Here is a 21,310-nt window from a genome sequence, read left to right on the forward strand (position 1 = left end):
TGGTGTGGGTTAAAATGAAAAAGAAAGTGACAAACACATAAGCTGTGAGCCTGCTTCGCCTCAAGCCTTTCCCAGCTGACCCAGAGCCGGTCGCGGCGCACTGTCAAGGTAGAAATACGCCCGCCGGGAGCCGTTCAGCACCGCGGACCGTCGGACAAATGGGATGTCGGACCAATGGGCTGTCGGACCAATGACCCCTCTAAAACAACCCTCCGAAAGCCAGTAAACAAGTCATAATTAGTAGGCTAGGTTAAGTCAACTTCTATTACACAGTGTTGCCAGGAATGTGAAACAGTTTGACGTCTCCTCTCTACCTGTCTTTACCAATGAGCTGCCCAGTCTGAGTAGCACATGCATGAGGTAGAGGTACAGGAACAGGAACACCACTTTGACAAACAAACCACACACAGAACTGCACGATCACAGTTAATGGACTTTTGCATTTTATAAAAGAAAAAAAAAAAATCATCCGCTGACATTAAACAAAAGTAATAAGTGTAAATACAATATTTGTCTTTCAAATTAAGTGGAGTCAAAGTTACACATGTCTTTTTCTTACAAAGTCAGATTGCCCTCTCTCCCTCTCCTTTCTTTTTCCCCCGCAGTATAAGCGGTTATGGAAAATGAATGAATGAACTACTTCATTCATAACATGAAGTAAAGGAATGAGCAGTAAACCTCAGTGGAAGACTGTGATGAGTTCATAACCTCTTTAAGAAGTTTTTTAATTCACATTTTATCTCTGTTTGCAGTAATGATGGGGTGTTTGATGTGGCCCTTCCTGTCCATGTCCAGGCTTATAGTACTGGTAGAGTGACCTGGACTCCCCCTGCACTTTACTGCAGCTCTTGTGGAGTTAAGGTAGGCATCAACACACACAAAATTCACTCCAAAATCTAAAACTCATTTTTTTCCTCTTACCTGTTGTGCTATTTATCAGTCTAGATTGTTTTGGTGCGAGTTGAGTAGTGTTGGAGATATCAGCCGTAGAGATGTCTGCCTTCTCTGCAGTATAATGGAGCTAGATGGCACTCGGCTTGTGGTGCTCAAAGCACCAAAAAATACTATGAAAAACTCAACAGCAATGTCTCTTTCCACAAATCATGACCTGGTTACTCAAGATAATCCAAAGATCTTGTTGTGAGCAGGTTCATGTAGGACCTACTTTCTGTCTACTAAAGTACTCCTGCCAACAGTATCACTGCACAGAAGGAAGTGTGCATCTACTCATGGACAAGAGACTTGTGCTTGTGATAATGCGAAATGTAAACCTCCTCAGCTGAGTTTAATGTTAGCCAGCTCAGTGATGCTACGCGAGCACGGTGATACAATTGGCGGATGTAGTGTGGTAAAACAAAAACAGTGCTTCCGCCCTTTTCCTTCCCTCTGACTCTTGTGACCACCTTGTTTGCTTCTCTATCTAGGTAACATATTTCCCATTTGACTGGCAAAACTGCACCATGCAGTTCCGCTCCTACACATACGACTCGACAGAGATCGAGATACAATATGCGCTGGACTCAAAAGGCAAAGAGATCAGGGAGATCCAACTGGACGAAGATTACAGTGGTGAGAATTTGGTGGGAGCGCATGAGAGAATGGGAGAATGGAGCAATATAGGGAGTAAGAGGCTTTTAGGAAGGGAGGGAAAAGTTTGATGACACAGTTAGGGAGGATATATTCCTTTGTGTGAAACAGTAAAATCCTTTACTATGCTTTAATTTTCTACCATTAGGCACTTTTTGCTTAATATCTAAATCATAGTCACAGGAGTGTTTTTATTTATTTGACTGTGTTTGCACTGTTGTGGTATGCAGGTTTGTTACCATCATTTTGCTGATCTAAATTCTTAAACAGTGAATGTTTCTCCAGAGGGTGGCGAGTGGCACATCACACACAGGCCGAGCAGGAAGAACATGAACGACGATCTATACGAGGACATGACCTTCTACCTCATCATCGAGAGGAAGCCTCTGTACTACATCCTGAACATCATCCTCCCCTGCATCCTCATCACCATCATCGCCATCTTTAACTTCTACCTGCCTCCTGATGCAGGTATACCAACCATACAGAATAATGCATACAAACCAGTTAACAGTGAGACAGTCTGATTTATTATGCACACAGTTTCCACTTTGATCTAGCTGTAGTTAGGATTATACTGCCTTATCAGTACTCTCTAAAACTGCTAATACCGTTTCCTATTTGTGTAGTTGTTGTCTGGTTGAATTGGGCAATCACACATTTGTCCAATTAGTGTTACAAAGGGATTCTGTGTCAGATTAGATAGTTGTTTCCCATACAGCACTGCTGAATCAATAACCTCCAAATTAAATTGGTGGAAATCAGCCCGACAACTACTGAGAGTAATCCGCTGAGGAGTGTACTCTGTCACATGGTTCAGACATGATTTCTGTAATAGTTAACATGAGTTCAGTGGGTAATTGGTCTGTAGGTGTAGGTGTCGTTTGCTTCAAGCAATAAACACAAGGTCCAGGAAGTACTGACAATTAACTTGTACATTTTGGAAAAAAGGTGAAACAATTAAATGTTTCAATTGAATTATCCATCCATCCATTTTCATCTGCTTAGTTGGCACGTGGTTGTGGGGGCAGCAGGGTGAGCAAAGTAATCCAGATGTCCCTCTCCCCAGCAACACTGTCCAGCTCCTCCTGGGGAATCCCAAAGTGTTCCCAGGCCAGATAAGATATATAATTCCTCCAGTGTGTTCTGGGTCTGCCCCGGGGCCTCCTACTAGTTGGACATGCCAGGAACACCTCTAGCTGGAGGCACTCAGGAGGCATCCTGATCAGATGCCCGAACTGCCTCAACTGACCCCTTTCAAGGCCATGGAGCAGTGGCTCTACTCCAGGCTCTCTCCAGATGTCTGAGCTCCTTACCCTTTCTCTAAGGCTGAGCCCAGTCACCCCACAGAGGAAACTCATTTTAGCAACTTGTATCCATGATCTCATTCTTTCAGTCACTATCCAAAGTTCATGACCACTGGTGAGGGTTGGGACATAGATGGAGCGGTAAATCTAAAGTTTTGCTCTGTGGCTCAGCTCCCTCTTCACCGCAATGGTCATAGTCCAACACAGCACCCACATCACTGCTGTTGCTGCGCCAAACCGCTGATCCATCTCACGCTTCATTTTACCCTTACTCGTGAACAAGACCCCAAGTTACCTGAACTCCTTCGCTCAGGCCAGTAGATCTCTCTCAATCCAGAGGGGACAATCCACCATGTTCCAGGAAAGAACCATGGCCTCACACTCGGCTGCAAACTGCCTCAGTGCAAGTTTGGAGTCAAGGATGATAAAGCCAAGAGAACCACACTATCTGCAAAAAGCACGGATGTAATTCTGAGGTCCCCAAACTGAAGCCCTTCCTTCTTACCTTGAGATCCTTTCTATGAATATCACAAACAGAATCGATGACAAGGGACAGCTGTGGCAGAGGCCAACACCTGGTGGAAACGTGTTGTCTTTGTGGCCAGTTCAGTTAAGATAATCAGATGAACATATTAATTGGATCTCTTGGTAGTCAGTGTACGAAGATTAGTCTGTTTCATTACTGATCATCAAATATAGAAGCTTTCTGTAAGCTGAACCTTTAGCTTAGGCCAAAATACCAAACCTACGAACCCTGGCAAGAGATACAACCACAATACTCAGTGAACTACCCAATAAAGAATGAGCAAGTACCAAAATCAGGAGAAAAGAAAAGTTAATAATACAGTGGGGGCTCGCTCCCACGAAGCTCCCCAGCAAGAAGTTAAGGTAGAACGTAAGATTAAAATGTGGCCGCTCAAGCTGATCATAGCCACTCTAGACAATTGTTGTATTTACAGCAGACATGCTGCAGAACTAGTTTTAGAAAATATGATATAATTAGGGGGGTGATTATGTTTAAAAAACTAAAACATTGCTACAAATCTTTGATCTGTGCCATTCATAACTGGACTTTTAGTGGTCTTAACGTTACAACAAAGTAGGAAACAACCACCATAAACACAATGAATTGCCTTAACACACACACGCACACACATACAGAGCTACACACACAGACAAAGAAACAATTTCAAGTCTACAAAACAAAACATATAATTCCAACATGTCCCTCAGATGTGTGTGAATCCAATAAGACCCTACTGTGCCTTTCACTCACACACTGCATAACCATGTGGAATTACTTATTTAAGCTCATAATACAAGGGCACACAGAAACCCTCTAGCCTTTAGCCACAGGGAATTGTTCTGTAGCGACATGAGGAGGAGATTGCATTTTACAATTCCACACAAATTACACTTTTTAAAAATTGATTTTAATATAGTCAACATATTACTTTAAAGGGACAGCTCACCCCAAAATCAAAACTACATTTTTTGAGTGGTCCAGTGGCCGTAGATACATCTGCCTTCTCTCCAGTGCAATGGAATTAGATGGGACTGGGTTTCGAGAACGTTTACATCTTACGCCATCACGAGCAAGAGCCTGTTGCCCATGAGTAGTTGCACACTTCCTCCTGAGTGCTGATGCGGTTGGTGGGTGTATTTCGGTGGAAAGGAAATAGTTCCTACATGACACGACTCACAACAAGATCTGTGGATTATTTTGCTGTTGAGATTTTCAAATGCGCTTTAGGCACCACAAGCCGAGTGCCATCTTGTTCCATTGTATTGGAGAGAAGGCAGACATCTCTACGCCTGATATCTCCAACACTCAGCAACACACAACACAGTCTTTCACCCTGCGGGACCTCTGAAGTTCTGTGCTCCTACATACTCTGCAGACATGCATGCTCACAAAGGATGATCCTCCCTTAAGACTAGTCAAGGACACTAAAATGATAATCTGTGAAAGTTTTTTTTTTTCTTTTACAACCTTTTTGCAGCTGATCAGTAATTTGTTTGCACAGTACTTCACAGAGATCAGCTATCAACCAAAACTCTGACATATTGAACTTTGTGGTAATGCAGTGTGATGCAGTGAGTGGGGGAAATGTCTCTGCTATGACTCTCTGTAGAAAAATGCTCTGCCCTAATACACATCAGTTTCTCATTACCTACCAAATCTTACCAATCTGTGGTAAACACAGTTTGTAAGTGACCACTGAATCCACCTGGGAGGCCTGGCGCTGTTGGCCAATCAGCTTCACTTAAGATGGGAGATGAATTTTCTATTAGAGTCATTACTGGTGAATTACATGGACCAGCTGCTGCTCAGATACATCAGCAAGAGGAGGAACAAACCATGTCCTGGTTAAACTAGATGAGTTGTAACAAAGAATTAAAGGAACACACTGTAATTGTAAAATCACAATGAAAATTAGAGCAAGATGGCACCGAGATGTTAGACCATCTCAACATTGTTAAGTACACTGTATTCTTTTTTGCCCCCTACCAGGAGAGAAGATGGGTCTGTCCATCAACGTGTTGCTCACCCTCACTGTGTTCCTGCTGCTGCTGGCTGATAAGATCCCAGAGACATCATTGGGTGTCCCCATCATTGTCAACTACATCATGTTCACCATGATCCTGGTCACGTTTTCCGTCATCCTCAGTGTGGTCGTCCTCAACCTGCACCACCGCTCACCCAACACCCACCTGATGCCCATGTGGGTCCGCAAGGTGAGGTCTCATTTTGGTAAACCCTGGTTGTTGTGTTGATGTTTACTACACAATGTCAAATTTAAAGGCTTTAAATAATATCAAAAGCAGTGGTGAAAGTGACAAGGTTATTTACTCAAGTACCGTGCTTGAGTACAAATTTGAGGTATGTGTACTTTCATTGATTATTTTTATTCCTTTTACTTTATACTTTTGCTTCCTACATCTTAGAGGCACATATTACACTTTTTACTCTACTAAATATACTCGATGGCTTTAGTTACTTCTTACTTTGCAGATTCATATTAATACAAATATAAATCAGGTAATAAATTAGAATCCAATATTATAGATTGAGATACCCAGCAGTATGTAAAGCAATTAAAATGTGCTCCAGCTTTCAGTAGTGCCCCAAAGGGGCTGGCCCCCTCCTGGCAAAATTAATTAGAGCCCAACATTACTGCCTGATGGAGGCTGTGGTGTTAACTTTTAAGCTAAGTAGTTGTATGCTGTAAAACTAGACAACCTACAGTAAGGCGTTCATTGATACCAACCATGGTGGCATTGCTTGTGGGAAAGGGGGGCTACATAATACTCCAGAAGTAGGTTAAATTTAGGCAGGGGAACAACTGGCATGGCCATTTTCAAAGGGGTCCCTTGAACTCTCCCCTCAAGATATCTGAATGAAAATGGGTTCTGGGTACCCACGAGTCTCCCCTTAGCTTGAGAAGGCTTGTTCCCAGTAAATGTTCTGTTACCTACAATCAGTTAACTTATTCAAATTAAAATGGTATATTTGTCTTTTTAAGAAAAGGACAACCAGCCCATTTGAATAATAATTCATCACCTAAAATGTGGATACACAAATACATAACAGATTAAAAGAGGATTTTTGTGGAACTAAAATTGTAACTAGTAGCTGATATTAGTTCAGTCAGGACCGCTTTAGTCAAAGAAAACTTTATTCCAATTTGCAGTATTATATTTGGTGGTATGGCTCTCTTCTGGAACATGGAAAGCCCAAGGCAAAAAGAGCACACATCTCTGCCCTTCCACACGCAAACAAGGAAAGCCTGAGGCAGAAGAGCAAACCTCCCTGCCCTTCCATGCACTTACAGGAAAGCCTAAGGCAGCAACATTAATGACAAACAGAAATGACACTGATAAGTCAGACACAGCATGATGAAGCTGATGTAGCTGGGATGTAAGCTGAGCTTGGCATTGTGGCCTGAACTAATGCTATGGACAGTTACACAGTAACTTCAACAGAATAATCGAATTCCTGAAGTTCAGTCATGACTTTTAGTTTTGGTGTGCCACCCCAGGATTTTCAGTGGCTCAATCTGACCACCCTAATAAAAAATTCTGGGGGTGCCACTGCCAGCTTTAGTAGCTGCAACATTCAAATGAGGAACACATTAATGCATCACTTAATTGTAATCCAGTGATATAATATACTGTATTTTGAAATGGGCCATTCTGCATAATGAGTAATTTTACTTTTGATACTTTAAGTACACTCTGCTGTTAATACTTCATTTTACTTAAGTAATGTATTTAACTTGTTGTGGAGTATTGTTAGACTACAGTATTTGTACTTTTATTAAGTAAAGAATATACACACTTCCTTTACCAAAACTTGGACTGGTCAATAACTAATTAAGGCTTGAATACATTATTCAACTATAAAGTCAGTTAACTAATTATAGCAAGTGAGTGCAATCACATGCAAAGGCCTTACAACCATGTGCACATTTTATTACCTACACATAATGCAAATCAGGGTTTAAATTTACCAAAAAAATAATTAAATTAATGCACAACATCCATTATGTGGGAAAGCAACCCCTCCACTAATGTAGTAAATTGTGGCCTTGAAACAATTAATTAATGTAATGCTAATTTTTAATTAATTTGGAGATGTAGGTAATGGTAGTCTCAGTTCAGGCAGACTATTGGATTAGGTCGACACAGTCCTCAACAACCTGAATGTCATGTTATACCATTAACCTCCATCAGTGGCTGCTGCCCTCACTGTACATTATGTGAAGCTAATTACAGGCCTGAGCAGCAGCTCTATACTTTGCTCCAACTTCTGTCACGCTTTCAGGGAACACTCAGCTCTGAGAGGCTTATACACAGGTGATTTGCACGGTTTAATGGAACTAAACTGCTTGGTACTGGATTGATGGGAGAAAAGAATATTATGGATTCTGCTTCTTTTTACTCCTACTCTTCTGACGATCAGTGTCATGAAATGTGGAGAGGGGCGATTTATGCAAAGAGCGTCAGTAATGGGAAATTTAAAGATGTTCAGGTATACAGTACAGGCCAAAAGTTTGGACACACCTTCTCATTCAATGCGTTTTCTTTATTTTCATGACTATTTACATTGTAGATTCTCACTGAAGGCATCAAAACTATGAATGAACACATGTGGAGTTATGTACTTAACAAAAAAAGGTGAAATAACTGAAAACATGTTTTATATTCTAGTTTCTTCAAAATAGCCACCCTTTGCTCTGATTACTGCTTTGCACACTCTTGGCATTCTCTCCATGAGCTTCAAGAGGTAGTCACCTGAAATGGTTTCCACTTCACAGGTGTGCCTTATCAGGGTTAATTAGTGGAATTTCTTGCTTTATCAATGGGGTTGGGACCATCAGTTGTGTTGTGCAGAAGTCAGGTTAATACACAGCCGACAGCCCTATTGGACAACTGTTAAAATTCATATTATGGCAAGAAGCAATCAGCTAACTAAAGAAAAACCAGTGGCCATCATTACTTTAAGAAATGAAGGTCAGTCAGTCCGGAAAATTGCAAAAACTTTAAATGTGTCCCCAAGTGGAGTCGCAAAAACCATCAAGCGCTACAATGAAACTGGCACACATGAGGACCGACCCAGGAAAGGAAGACCAAGAGTCACCTCTGCCTCTGAGGATAAGTTCATCCGAGTCACCAGCCTCAGAAATGGCAAGTTAACAGCAGCTCAGATCAGACACCAGATGAATGCCACACAGAGTTCTAGCAGCAGACCCATCTCTAGAACAACTGTTAAGAGGAGACTGCGCGAATCAGGCCTTCATGGTCAAATAGCTGCTAGGAAACCACTGCTAATGAGAGGCAACAAGCAGAAGAGATTTGTTTGGGCCAAGAAACACAAGGAATGGACATTAGACCAGTGGAAATCTGTGCTTTGGTCTGATGAGTCCAAATTTGAGATCTTTGGTTCCAACCGCCGTGTCTTTGTGAGACGCAGAAAAGGTGAACGGATGGATTCCACATGCCTGGTTCCCACTGTGAAGCATGGAGGAGGAGGTGTGATGGTGTGGGGGTGTTTTGCTGGTGACACTGTTGGGGATTTATTCAAAATTGAAGGCACACTGAACCAGCATGGCTACCACAGCATCCTGCAGCGACATGCCATCCCATCCGGTTTGCGTTTAGTTGACGATCATTTATTTTTCAACAGGACAATGACCCCAAACACACCTCCAGGCTGTGTAAGGGCTATTTGACCAAGAAGGAGAGTGATGGAGTGCTGCGGCAGATGACCTGGCCTCCACAGTCACTGGACCTGAACCCAATCGAGATGGTTTGGGGTGAGCTGGACCGCAGAGTGAAGGCAAAGGGGCCAACAAGTGCTAAACACCTCTGGGAACTCCTTCAAGACTGTTGGAAAACCATTTCAGGTGACTACCTCTTGAAGCTCATGGAGAGAATGCCAAGAGTGTGCAAAGCAGTAATCAGAGCAAAGGGTGGCTATTTTGAAGAAACTAGAATATAAAACATGTTTTCAGTTATTTCACCTTTTTTTGTTCAGTACATAACTCCACATGTGTTCATTCATAGTTTTGATGCCTTCAGTGAGAATCTACAATGTAAATAGTCATGAAAATAAAGAAAACGCATTGAATGAGAAGGTGTGTCCAAACTTTTGGCCTGTACTGTACGTTTATCTTGTTCTTGATTTAGGACTCATCTAATCATGGACTCTCTAAAAGAAGTGGATGTAGCCTCTGGGTCTGACAAGTGAAGTTAATCTGGAAGCGATCTTGGAAACAAACAGCTATCAGTCTGATGATAGACAATATTTCAGAATATTTGGTTTAGCAGATGAATATTCAGCCAGAACTTCCTCTAGCATGTGCTGATCATTACAGCTAATCTCTATTTATGGATATCTACATACCATATGAATGCAGATACATTTAAAAAAAAAAAAAAAAAAAAGCTAATGTAATGCTAAATCATTGTCAGACAATGGGTTCAGAAATTGCAATGGGCAAATGCAATCCATCCCTCCATATGGACTGTTTACCTGCCGCTCAAATGCAGTCGGTCAACCTATCAGATTACAAAGGGATACCGGAACGCTTCCAGTACCAAAATCTTGACCCATTACCTACAGGTTCTGCATACATATGCAGATATCTGTTGAGAGAGATTCATGCTGAAGTGCCTAAACCTGCATTCTTTATAATGGCCAGCAGGGGGCCACTCTATTGATTCTAGCAAGTCAGATTCTGTTGACGTCTATGAGAATATGACCATACTTCTCACTTAATTTATTACCTCAGTGAACATTTTTCTAATGTTTTTGTGTACACGATCGCTAGTGTCAAGTCTTCTTCAACACAGCATGATGTCCATTTTGTCCCAACTTATAGTAAAATAGAAGATACAGAAGGGTGTGGCCATCTCGTGACTGACAAGTCGCTACTACAAAGGTCTACAGCCCAGGGAGACATCACAATGACTACATCCACTTCTCTTTATTGTAATACATTGGAAAAAAAAGCCAAGAACAAGCAACAGTAACAGATACCATGCACACTTTAATGACATTTATTCATAGTATTAATACAATATCTTGAATTTGAACAAATGAGGGAAACACTGACTTGTCTCCTGTTAGTATTCTGTTATTACAGTTACCAAGCTCTAATGGTACCATGCTGGGCATTTAGCGCTGCTGTTTTTAAAATGAATCCTCACATCCGAGTCAATCAGCTTACACAAGGAAGGAAAAATCCTACATTTTGAAATACGTTGACTCTTAGTCTTTGTCAGAAATCTGGCACATGTCAAAGTTGTACTTTGTTATTTTTCATGCAACGTTCTTTAAGACTTCAAAGAGGAAATAGCAGGAAGCCAGAGAGGTTGACATCCCCCCAGGCTGACGGCGCAAATCTTGTATCAGAGAATATACGGATGTCAATAACATCTCCCCTCTCCAGCTGAAGAATCACAGTAAAGGACAAATTCAGATGACCATCACCGTTTTGTAACTGTTTGTACTTAACAGACTGATCATTCTCAAACAAGCAAACACCCATCCACATATTTGCACGGTTATCTACACCACTGAACCTGAAGTAATAGACTCCTTTCACAGGTACAGTGAAGGTGCCTGTTATGGGGTTGTAGGCATTGCCAGTGTTGGTGTCGACCCATTTGAAAATGACTTTTGTAAGTGTGTCAAATGGTCCATATGTCTCTCCAATGGCACACTTTAAAACTACAGAGAAGGCCACTTCAGTGACACCAAAGTTCAGTCTCTGGAGAGACGTCATCTCTGCTGCTTTTTCTTCCTTCCCCATCTTGATCGACGCCTTCAGCATCTCATTTTCTTTCTCCAGTCGCTCAACTTAGATGGCCATGGCACTCAGGGCTGACTTCTGTCTCCTCAGCTCACCCACCAGCAGGGCCGCCCCTCCCTAAACGCAGAACACACGCTGTGCGTAGGGCCTCATCTTCTATGTGGGGCCCCATTTTGCACGAGGGGACGCATTTGCGCATATGCACAATGGATGCGCATCTGAACAATAAGAGGGATGCGCTGGCAGGCACTTGCAGAGCTGCAGTAGGTGAAGAGTTGTCGACATGTCGTCCAAAAGAGCCTCAGGAGTATGTGCGGGGACGGGAGGGCGGGCGGGCTCCACGAAGGGGGAGACCCGAGCCTCGGGGGTATGTGCGGGCCAGGAGGTCGGATGCTCCCAGAGAGGGGAGAGGGAGAAATATAGCTAAATAAGATGAAAATAGAAAAGAATGTCTCTGTATTTTATTTGTTTTCAGTGTTTAATTAAGGTGGGAGAGGCGGAGGGCTGAGGGAGATCGGACGCCTCCAGAGAGGGGAGAGGGAGACATATAACAAAATAAGATTAAATAGGAAAAACCTGTCTCCCTCTTTTATTTTATTTTCAGTGTTTAATCAAGGGTGGGGGATTGAGGTGGTGGAAGTTACTTTCTTTTGATGAGTAATTGATGGCTATTTGTGACTTAGGTTTGTTTATTTATTTATTTCAGTTTGAAGTTATTTTTATTTAATATTTATTTATTTATTTCAGTTTGATTTTTTTAATTTTATTTGACTCATACAGCCAAACTACTGTATCTACAGTACATTTGTTATTGCCAGTAAAGGTTGTCAAGTTAAATGGCAAGTTGTTGTACGGTCATTTTGTACCTATGATACATTTGGGATGGGGGCCTCCGAATAAAATTTCGCTTAGGGCCCCAATTTGGTCAGGGGCAGCCCTGCCCACCAGGATCCTCTGGGTGTCGAGTGCAGCCTTGGTGTGTTTCTCAGCTCCTTCAGCTCAGCCTTGATGTCGCCTTGGATGCTCTCTGCGGCTGCAATAGTGTCTGCCAGAGTCCCACATAGGCAGAGCAGCAACACTAGCTGAGTTATAGCAGCCACTGGTGTGATATAAGCTCTTTGTAGATGAAGTGGGGATCTCCAGAGTGCTGTTTTCTCTCTTATATCCACAGATCATGATGTGCCAAGCTGTGGGAAATCTAACAGGTGTCACATGGGGTCAGTAAGAAAAGTGTGTTAAAACCAGCAAAGGCTTGAAATGTAGGCCGCAGTACTAACCACCTTGTTATCCAATCACAGTCTCTTTGCACTGAGTAGATTGTGTATTTTATGTGCTTTCATTATTTCCTGGATCCACTTCTGTTTGTTTATACAGGTGTCACAAGTGGAATATTCCAGAGCAGAGCCAATTATGGGGTGAACTGGAAAGTAGTTTGGCTAACCATTAATTAATCAGATAAACTGGCCTGACTTTGCTTCGAACGTCGGGAGAATATCACCTGCAGGGTTATATGTGCAACGTGAAAGCATGTTTTTCAAGTATTTATCCTATCATTTCATTTCACCAAATTGTTGTTTTTTTCCCTACATAAAGAGCAAGATATGTTTTAAAATCTTCTCCATTCTGCCAAAGATCAAATTTTACAACTCAATCTCCAGGATAAATGATGGCATTGTATGTTTTGGCAAACTTAACATTTGTACACATCTATAGCAGTTACATTGAAACTTAAAGTTTTAACAACCTGTGATTAATGTGTGGTTAGTTTTAGGCACGGAACCACATGGTTATGATTAGGAAAAGATCATTTGCTTGTGTTGGGATAGTGGCACTATCCAAACAGGAAACGCAGAGCTGTCTCTGTAAAAAACAACTGCTTTTCGTAGCACTCCTCTGGCTGGAAATGCAGTGATGTCTCCTAAAAAACAACCGCTTTTTGTGGGGGTCCGTGTCATCGGTCCCACAGCCCATTGGTCCGACATCCCATTAGTCCGACGGTCCGCGGTGCTGAACGGCTCCCGGCGGGTGTATTTCTACCTTGATGGTGCGCCACGACCGGCTCTGGGTCAGCTGGGAAAGGCTTGAGGCGGAGCAGGCTCACAGCTTATGTGTTTGCCACTTTCTTTTTCATTTTAACCCACACCATGATCTTTTCCTGACCCTAACCAAGTGGTTTTTGTGCCTAAACCTAACCAGACCTTAACCACAGGGCATCATGATGATTTTGGAACAACGGGACTTCGGAACAACGGGTTTAATATGGTCGGAACAATGGGCTGTCGGACCAATGGGCTGTTGGACCAATGGGCAGTTCCCTTTTGTGGCACTATCCCGACAGGAAATGCATCAATGTCTCTCTAAAAAGCAACCACTTTTCATAGCACTCTCTTGGCTGTAAATGCAGCAATGTCTTTGTAAAAAAAACAGCTGCTTTTCATAGCACTCTCTCAGCTGGAAGTGCAGTGATGTCTCTGTAGAATCAACCACTTTTCATGGCATATCACAACTGGAAATGCCGCAATGTCTCGATAAAATACAATCCCTTTTCGTAGTACTATCCCGGCTGGAAAAGCTGCAATGTCTCTGTAAAAAACAACTGTTTTTCGTGGCACTGTTCTGGCTGAAAATGCAGTGATATCTCTTTATAAACAACTGCTTTTTGTGGCACTATCCCAATAGGAAACGCACCAATGTCTCTCTAAAAAGCAACTACTTTTCATAGCACTCTCTTGGCTGTAAACACAGCAATGTCTTAAAAATATGTCTAATGTCTAAATGTCTAAAAATGTCTAAAAAATAGCTTTTATTCATAGAGCTCTGTCAGCTGGAAATGCAGTGGTGTCTCTGTAGAAACAACCGCTTTTCATAGCATATCATGACTGGAAAATCTGCAAAAAACTGCTTTTTGTAGCACTATTTTGGCTGGTAATGCAGTGATGTCTCTGCAAAAAACAACCCCTTTCTGCAGCACTATCCAGACAGGAAACACAGCACTGTCTTGGCACTGTTTTGGCAGGAAACACAACATAGTCTGGGTAAAAAACAACCCTCTTTTGCAGCACAATCCCCGGTGGAAACACAGCAGCAGGTTGCTAAAATAGCCATGTTTGGTAGTTAAAAAGTTGCTGGAAACACAGCAGTGACTCGCTTAGAAAGCAACCGCCTTCTTTTGTTTATTGCTCTCGAACAGTGGTTTGCAGCGGTCTGTAGCTTGGCAGGTTTGTCACCTAGGTGTCATGCCATTCCCTCCACCTCCAGATGACAAGTGCAGCTTGTGCAGTTTGTCATGTTAGAAACGTTGATATTATACGTATGAAACTAACAGATGTAACATATTCGTGGTCTGCAAAAAAGAACGATGCCAACATTTTTTTCTGCTGACTGGACTGATTTTGGTGGGAAAATACTAAATCCTGTGTTTACTTATTGTTGACCAGGAGTCTGTTTTTATTATGCAGAGTCAAACATTCTAAAATCAGCTATGCTAGCATCGTATAACACACACACACACACTGAAGTAGTGTCTTAGAGCTCCTGCTGTTTGGCTGCTTTGCTGCTGTGATCATGCCACAATGTGTGAGTCACTGCTCTGCTGTCCCACACAGAGAGAACAGTGTATGGGAAACATGACAGGTGTTGCAGTATACTGGGAAATGAGAGGATAGAAAGAAAGGTCACATAAGAACATGGACATATTTGATTCTGAATAAAAGCTAAGTCACTCTTTATCTTTGAAACTACAATACAAGTCAAGCCGCCTCACCTCCTGATACTTTCTCCATTGTAGCCAGAGTATAGTATGAACCTTGCCAGAGGGCTTTTATTGACATCCATCTGTCAATACAGGCAAGCCAATAGTTATTTCAAAAGAAGGATATCCAAGCACTTCAAAGCGCAGATAAAAGAACCATTAACAGGGGCAAACAGCATTTGTGATATTGATCAAGACTAACATATTGCCCATTGGTTTGCTGTTATATCAAGTCAAATTCCTCTGTATTTCTTTCAAAGGCAGGTCCAAGTCTGACAGCCAAAGAGGTTTTATCAGACATTTATCTCTATTTTAATTAAACACATGTGGGAGCTGCCCAGTACAACTGTTTTTTACTTAAGAGCTCCACTGGAGTATCCAGAGTTTATGTTATTTGCTCAAGGACACCTTGAGAGCAGACGTTGAGGAATTGGAACGCATCGCCCATTTGGTTTCCCCACCCACATCATTCAGCAGCAACTGTTCTCAAAGGTTATCTCACTGCTAAATTCAACATTTTGACTCATTTCTCAGCCTTAATAGGCAAATACAGGGCAAGTACATTTCAACTGTCTCATAAATCACAGAACAGGAATCCAAACAAATGGATTTTTATTACCAGGAAAGACGATGGATTTCAGAGGTCTAGGAGGGCCAAGAAGCTATTGACTGAAAGTGGAAAGTACAGTTAAATAACCTTCTCTTTACCAATGGGGTTTTGAGTCAAATAAATATACATGAATGGGTTTATTTTTTTACATTTGTGATCTCCAAACTTGCGTAAAATTAGATGAAGTGGAAGGTAACTCTAGTGCTTTTCATCTTTCCTCTACCCCTAGATTTTCATCCACATGCTGCCTCCTTATCTGGGCATGCTGCGGCCAAAAGTGGAGACCCCTCTCTCCCTGGAGACCATGCCCCGCAGAGAGAAAAAGGTGGTCGCCATCAGCAAAGTGGCCGATGAATACTTCATCCGCAAGCCTGACTCCTCCATCCTGTTCCCCAAGCCCAATAGGTGAGAACCTGCTCTAGAGTTCAGGGTCATACTATAGGTTTATGTATTAGTAGTTGTGCATGTGTATGCGTGGGTATGCATTTTGGTCAACATGTTTGTGAATACCTGTATGCACGTGTTCAGAATTCATGTGATTTTATGCATACAAAGTTAATGGAAAGATGCAAGTGAGCACGATAAGACACAAATCTACCCAAGCGTTACACAAAGCTGTTTCAAGGAACAATTCCCTTTCTATGCTTGTTGTGAAAGAGGTCTTTCAAACCCTATATAAAGTGTGACCTCAACATGCGAGCACATTGCACGTAAAAGCTTTAATTTCAGTTTTATATCCACTTACATAATCCATATCTGACTCACCTTCACATGGGTTGTATGTTTAAGTAATAACTTTGTGCAGTAGAAACGCAGAACTGCCAAAATGTGTTTGATTGCACTATAAAATGAAATTCAGTAGCTTATATAGGCTATCATTTCCTGTGTTTAGTATTCATAGAGTTTCATGTTAAAGTGAGTGTAGGAGGTTATCTTAGAAGTCAGCTGGACAGCATTTGCTGTTTTCCCACAGCCATATTACTCCCATTCTACATTAATAAGCATCACCAGGTGTAGCTGTTACCTCAGATATGGAAAGGAAGGATATTTAATACATTCATCCATTCATTTTCTCTAACCGCTTATCCGGGTCCGGGTCGCGGGGGCAGCAGCCTCAGCAAGGAAGCCCAGACAGTCCTCTCCCCAGCCACTTCCATCACCTCTTCTGCGGGAACCCTGAGGCGTTCCCAGGCCAGCCGGGTGATGTAATCCCTCCAGCGTGTCCTGGGGCGGCCCCGAGGTCTCCTCCCGGTTGGACATGCCCGAAACACCTCCCAAGGGAGGCGTCCGGAAGGCATCCTTACCAGATGCCCGAACCACCTCAACTGGCTCCTCTCGATGTGGAGGAGCAGCGGCTCTACTCCGAGTCCCTCCCGAATGTCTGAGCTCCTCACCCTATCCCTATTTTAATCATACTGTCTACCTTAATATAGTCGTATTCGCCCATTTTCTGAGACGCTTTATTTTAGCACCTATCTCTTTAGCCCTTTTTAGATAGAAATTGTGCAAATTTGCAGGAAAGCCTTTTACAGTCTTTTTTCAGCATTGGCAGTATAAAAACAAAATTGGGGAGTGCGTCAAAATGCCAACTGCCTACTTCTGTTTATACAGAATGCGCCTTTTTCGGGGCAATGGGGGGGCGTGAGCAAGTAACAAAACCTGTAGCTCAGCGTGTTACGCAAACAGTGACGTGAGAGGGAAGCCGCAGCTGGTCAGTCCTTCGGCGATTCTCTCGTAAGTCGGCCCATTCTTCACTGCTCCCGTCATCTGACGGTCAAAGGCCTTTTCGTTTGCGAGGACAAGGAGGGCGCGCAATTCCTTGTCTCCCCAGTTGCTCATCTTTACAGTGTCTTTCAGGTTTGCGTTTCCCTCTTGCTACTAGCTGCTCGCTAATTCCTGCTATCAGCTGTTTCCTGTTTATCCACCGCCAGTGGGTCGCACATGCGGCGTCATCAACAGTTCCTCCCACAAGTCTTCAACAGCCCCTCCCGTTGTGGAAGGCCTCCTCGGTCTGTCTAAACTAAAAGAGTTCTGCCAATATGACCCTATGAGGCGGAAAATTGAGCACCTCGGATCAACTCGCCAAGCCGGCTCTGTGTGTCTAAACACTCACAGCTTGCCGGCAAAATGGCCCAACATTCGCGGAAAATCTGTCAGTGTAAAAGGGGCTTATAAGACCCTCTCCCAAGAAAGCAAAGTCTACTCTGATTGGTCAGTGTTTCCAGCTGTAGGTATAGCTGATGCTGAAACAGCTACTTGACACCGCCCACCAGCTACATTATTCACCCATCATACCTACGTGTCATTTCAAAATCAGCCTTTGCCGTTTGATCTGGAAGTGGAAACCTGAAGAAACTGCTTAATTAGCTTTTAGCTAGCTATGAAGTGTTAAGTTAAAAGAAAGACGGATAACATTAGGGTTAAGGTTAGGATAAAGGTTATATCTTGTTACTTATAAGTTGAATCACATCGTCATGTACAGTGAATCATAAAGTAGATTATTGCTATGTTTGGCCTCATATTTATTTATTGCAACATGGCAATGTAGCCAGGTTCAAGTAACCATCGCACTGGTTTGTTCGTCTTGTGCTGGTGGTGGGTTTAGTTTCTAGGGGCGTGTAATGTAGGCTCCAAACAGAATGTGGTTGCAGGTATACATGTCATGTCATTGCATCTGGGGAGTGACTGTAATGGAGTAAAGTGGAATTTTCTCCTATGAAAAATTGCCACTAAAAGCTTCTTAACACAACCGGACATGGTCAAGCAAGAATATGACTGGAGAACTTAACAACATTAAAAACCAAGTTTCCAGGTTTCACCTACGTTAGCATGTAGCTTCATGTAGCAATGTAGGCTAGTGAGGTTTTTTTCTCACAGGGATTACCTTTAGGTACATTTACCTCATTATGTGAAACTTTGGCCATGTTTAACACAAATATCTGACATTATAACATTATATGCCAGAAAATAAGGAAAAGCATAAGAAATCAAGTTGACACGCTGATGTGTTTTAGGTTTTAGACTGTTTTAAAGGCTTTGTGCCAACACACTTAGACATCTTCTTAAAGATCACTGTCACATATCACACGTCCTGTGTGTAAATATCACAGTGTCAGATTGTATATGCTTCCACTAACAGCTGCCAAAATTCAGGCTGCCAAATAAAGTTATCCTCAGTTTTGGGGCCATTGCAAGGTTGGAACTGATCAGGGAACACATTGTTTAGGAATGAAATATTAGCTCTTCACTTTTTGACCTTTGGCTCAGACTTTGAGAGGTGTTTGCACCAGGACAGTAGTGCATTTAAATTAAAGTTGTGGGGGCAGTATGCTAAAAAGTACAAAACAAAGCTATTTTTCTTAAGGAGGAACATTTTTTAAAAGGGCATATAGATGTTAGAACCAAATACCTCCAATGAAACCTACACTGTTGAGTGCTTCCCCTGAAGCTGTTGAATTCAGGGCTGGATTTGGGCCAATGCTGGCACACAAGTAAGTGACAAACCATTTTAGCAATCTAACCCAAGTCTCTATACTTTGTGCACAGGAAATGGGTGACTGTGTTTGGGTGAATTTGGTAAAATGAGCAACTGTACGTCTTGGGAATCAGCCACTATGTAACACCCTTAAATATTCAGCCTCCCTGCTGCTCTATTAATACACACCAAAACACTCCTCACAGTCTGTAGCCGTGGCTTTCTCTCTATCCTTCACCTCCTGTGAGAACTGAAATATGTCTAGGGGGAAAGACTTGAGGCGGCAGAGGATCGTTGCTAAAATAATAATGACCCGCACAAATCGACTCTGACACATTAGAGCGGGACGCTGCGTGTCTAGGTGAAAGAACGGGTGACGGAAGAGCGAGGGGAGGGATGCTCTATTAGAGCAATTTGATGAGACAGCAGTATCTCTCTTGAGCCCACACGTACACACACATTCACACCCACCTTCTTAATTGGGTTTAGTGCATGTCTTGGCACCAGACGCAGCCAGTTTTTAGTTGAATTAGTCTCCTGAATAGTCATTTACTTCTCGCTGATGAAGTGCTACTTTGAGCCACGCAGGAGGGAGAAGGGAGGAGGGGGTGAAGAGGCCAAATTGTGTCTCTCCCCCTCTCTCTACCTCCCTCTCTTATCTTTCCCTCTTTCTCTATCTGATGAGGCTCCACCTCTCTTAGGTCACAGCCTCTTCACCTGCCACACTCGCAGGAGCAGCAGTGATGGCAGCGCTGCATTGTAAACCCCCAAAATTGCTGCACTGAATACAAAGCAGCTCTCTACTTTGTCCTGACTGTCAGGTTACTCTCCCTTTTAATGTTTAGAGTTAAAGACACAGTGCCATACTGCCCTCTGGTGGTTAGCTGCATGGCCTGCAAGTCCTCATTTTGTCTGTTTTTTTTTTTTTTTCATAGGATGTAGAAAATGTAAAGTGTTTAATATTTGAGGTGTTTCATAAGAAAACAGAAGCAGCTGTTGTGCGAGGAGAAAAATGTTAATATGTCAGAATGTTGTGGGTTTGGACAAGGTCGCGGCAAGGACCAAGAGTAGATGAGCTTAATTTTGTTCAGGGGAAATACTGCTTCCATTTTGTCTAGTTTAATAGACGAATTTTACAAACACTATATGCAGGAACACTCATTGCTGCATGCGTTTTTGTGTGCCTGTGAGCTATGTATTTCTGCTCCTTGTCATTGTATATAATAAGCCCAAAAATCCCATGACATGAATCCCTTTTTATTTCTTATTTTCTTGGTTTTGACCCTCAATCCTATGTGTGATAATGACATTTAGAAAACAAAAAAGAGAACAGAAATACAAGCAGTCAATCAGGTTTACAACAATCCCCTAGAGAACCAAAGAAATATTATTACCCGTACCTTTTAATATGAACTTTTACATCGGTTTAGTTGAACTTCTTACTTTGACCTACTACACTTGCTATGGTTGTATGTACACGCAATAAGGGGTTATGACAGACATTTTCTATACACGCTTATGGTTTGACCTCAGAATAAAGTGGTTTAGATCAGAGGTTTTCAATTTTTTTTTTTTTTTTCAGCTAAGGACCCCTTGCAAGATAGTGAACGTACTACTCAGGTCATGGAAACCTTGCTATATTTTGGTTCCAGCTGAGAACCAACTTTTTGGGTTCTAAACCAAATGTTTTTTAGTCAGAATACTATGAATTGTACAAAATTAGGTGTTGGCACCAGAACATAACCTAGTCCATGTTTGTGGAGAAGAGGTATTTTGAGAATCATTGGTTTAGATAATCTGGCAAAAGTAGCTGTTTACAGCCTGTTTGGATGTCTAATTGCTCGTCTATCATGCCCCTTTGGACATTTTTGATACTTGGGTGAGTACAATATTATCATGACTGATAGAAATGATGGCCAAAACCACATAAACCAGAAGTACCCTTTTATTTCAGAGGCTATTTCATTTCTCAACCAAATGTCTTAGCTGTGACGTCCTGCAGAGAGAGTCGTGCTGTATCACTACTTAAAGTTATAGAAGTATTAGAGCTCTGTGACGGACGCTCTACTGGAAGCAGCCAATGGAAATCCATGTGTCATTGCTCAAGGACACTCTGCACCAGAATGCATAGGAAATCAGCAGGGAAAAGCAGAGCAGAAAAGGTTAATGAGGAATGCTATGAGTTTCTTCAACAGCTGTGTGTTAAAACAAGACAATATAGATTTTGAATTAAGAAATAGCACATCTGTCCTCTACCAA

The 21,310-nt window shown here is 42.2% G+C and overlaps 1 protein-coding gene across 2 annotated transcripts in view; it reads left to right on the forward strand.

Moving 5' to 3' along the window:
• Positions 1 to 21,310, forward strand: part of chrnb1 (cholinergic receptor, nicotinic, beta 1 (muscle)) — a 38,106-nt gene that overhangs the window by 12,735 nt on the left and 4,061 nt on the right. For both annotated transcript variants that reach the window (XR_007448656.1, XM_049568944.1), the window contains exons 5-9: positions 753 to 861; positions 1,425 to 1,569; positions 1,873 to 2,058; positions 5,410 to 5,633; positions 15,806 to 15,981. Coding sequence is in view for 1 of the 2 variants with exons in the window: in XM_049568944.1 (XP_049424901.1) it covers positions 753 to 861; positions 1,425 to 1,569; positions 1,873 to 2,058; positions 5,410 to 5,633; positions 15,806 to 15,981 (840 nt within the window). In the remaining variant the exon portion in view is untranslated. The remainder of the gene's footprint in view (positions 1 to 752; positions 862 to 1,424; positions 1,570 to 1,872; positions 2,059 to 5,409; positions 5,634 to 15,805; positions 15,982 to 21,310) is intronic.

This window comes from Epinephelus fuscoguttatus, linkage group LG23 (assembly GCF_011397635.1).
Source record: "Epinephelus fuscoguttatus linkage group LG23, E.fuscoguttatus.final_Chr_v1".
In the NCBI taxonomy this organism is placed as follows: domain Eukaryota; kingdom Metazoa; phylum Chordata; class Actinopteri; order Perciformes; family Serranidae; genus Epinephelus; species Epinephelus fuscoguttatus.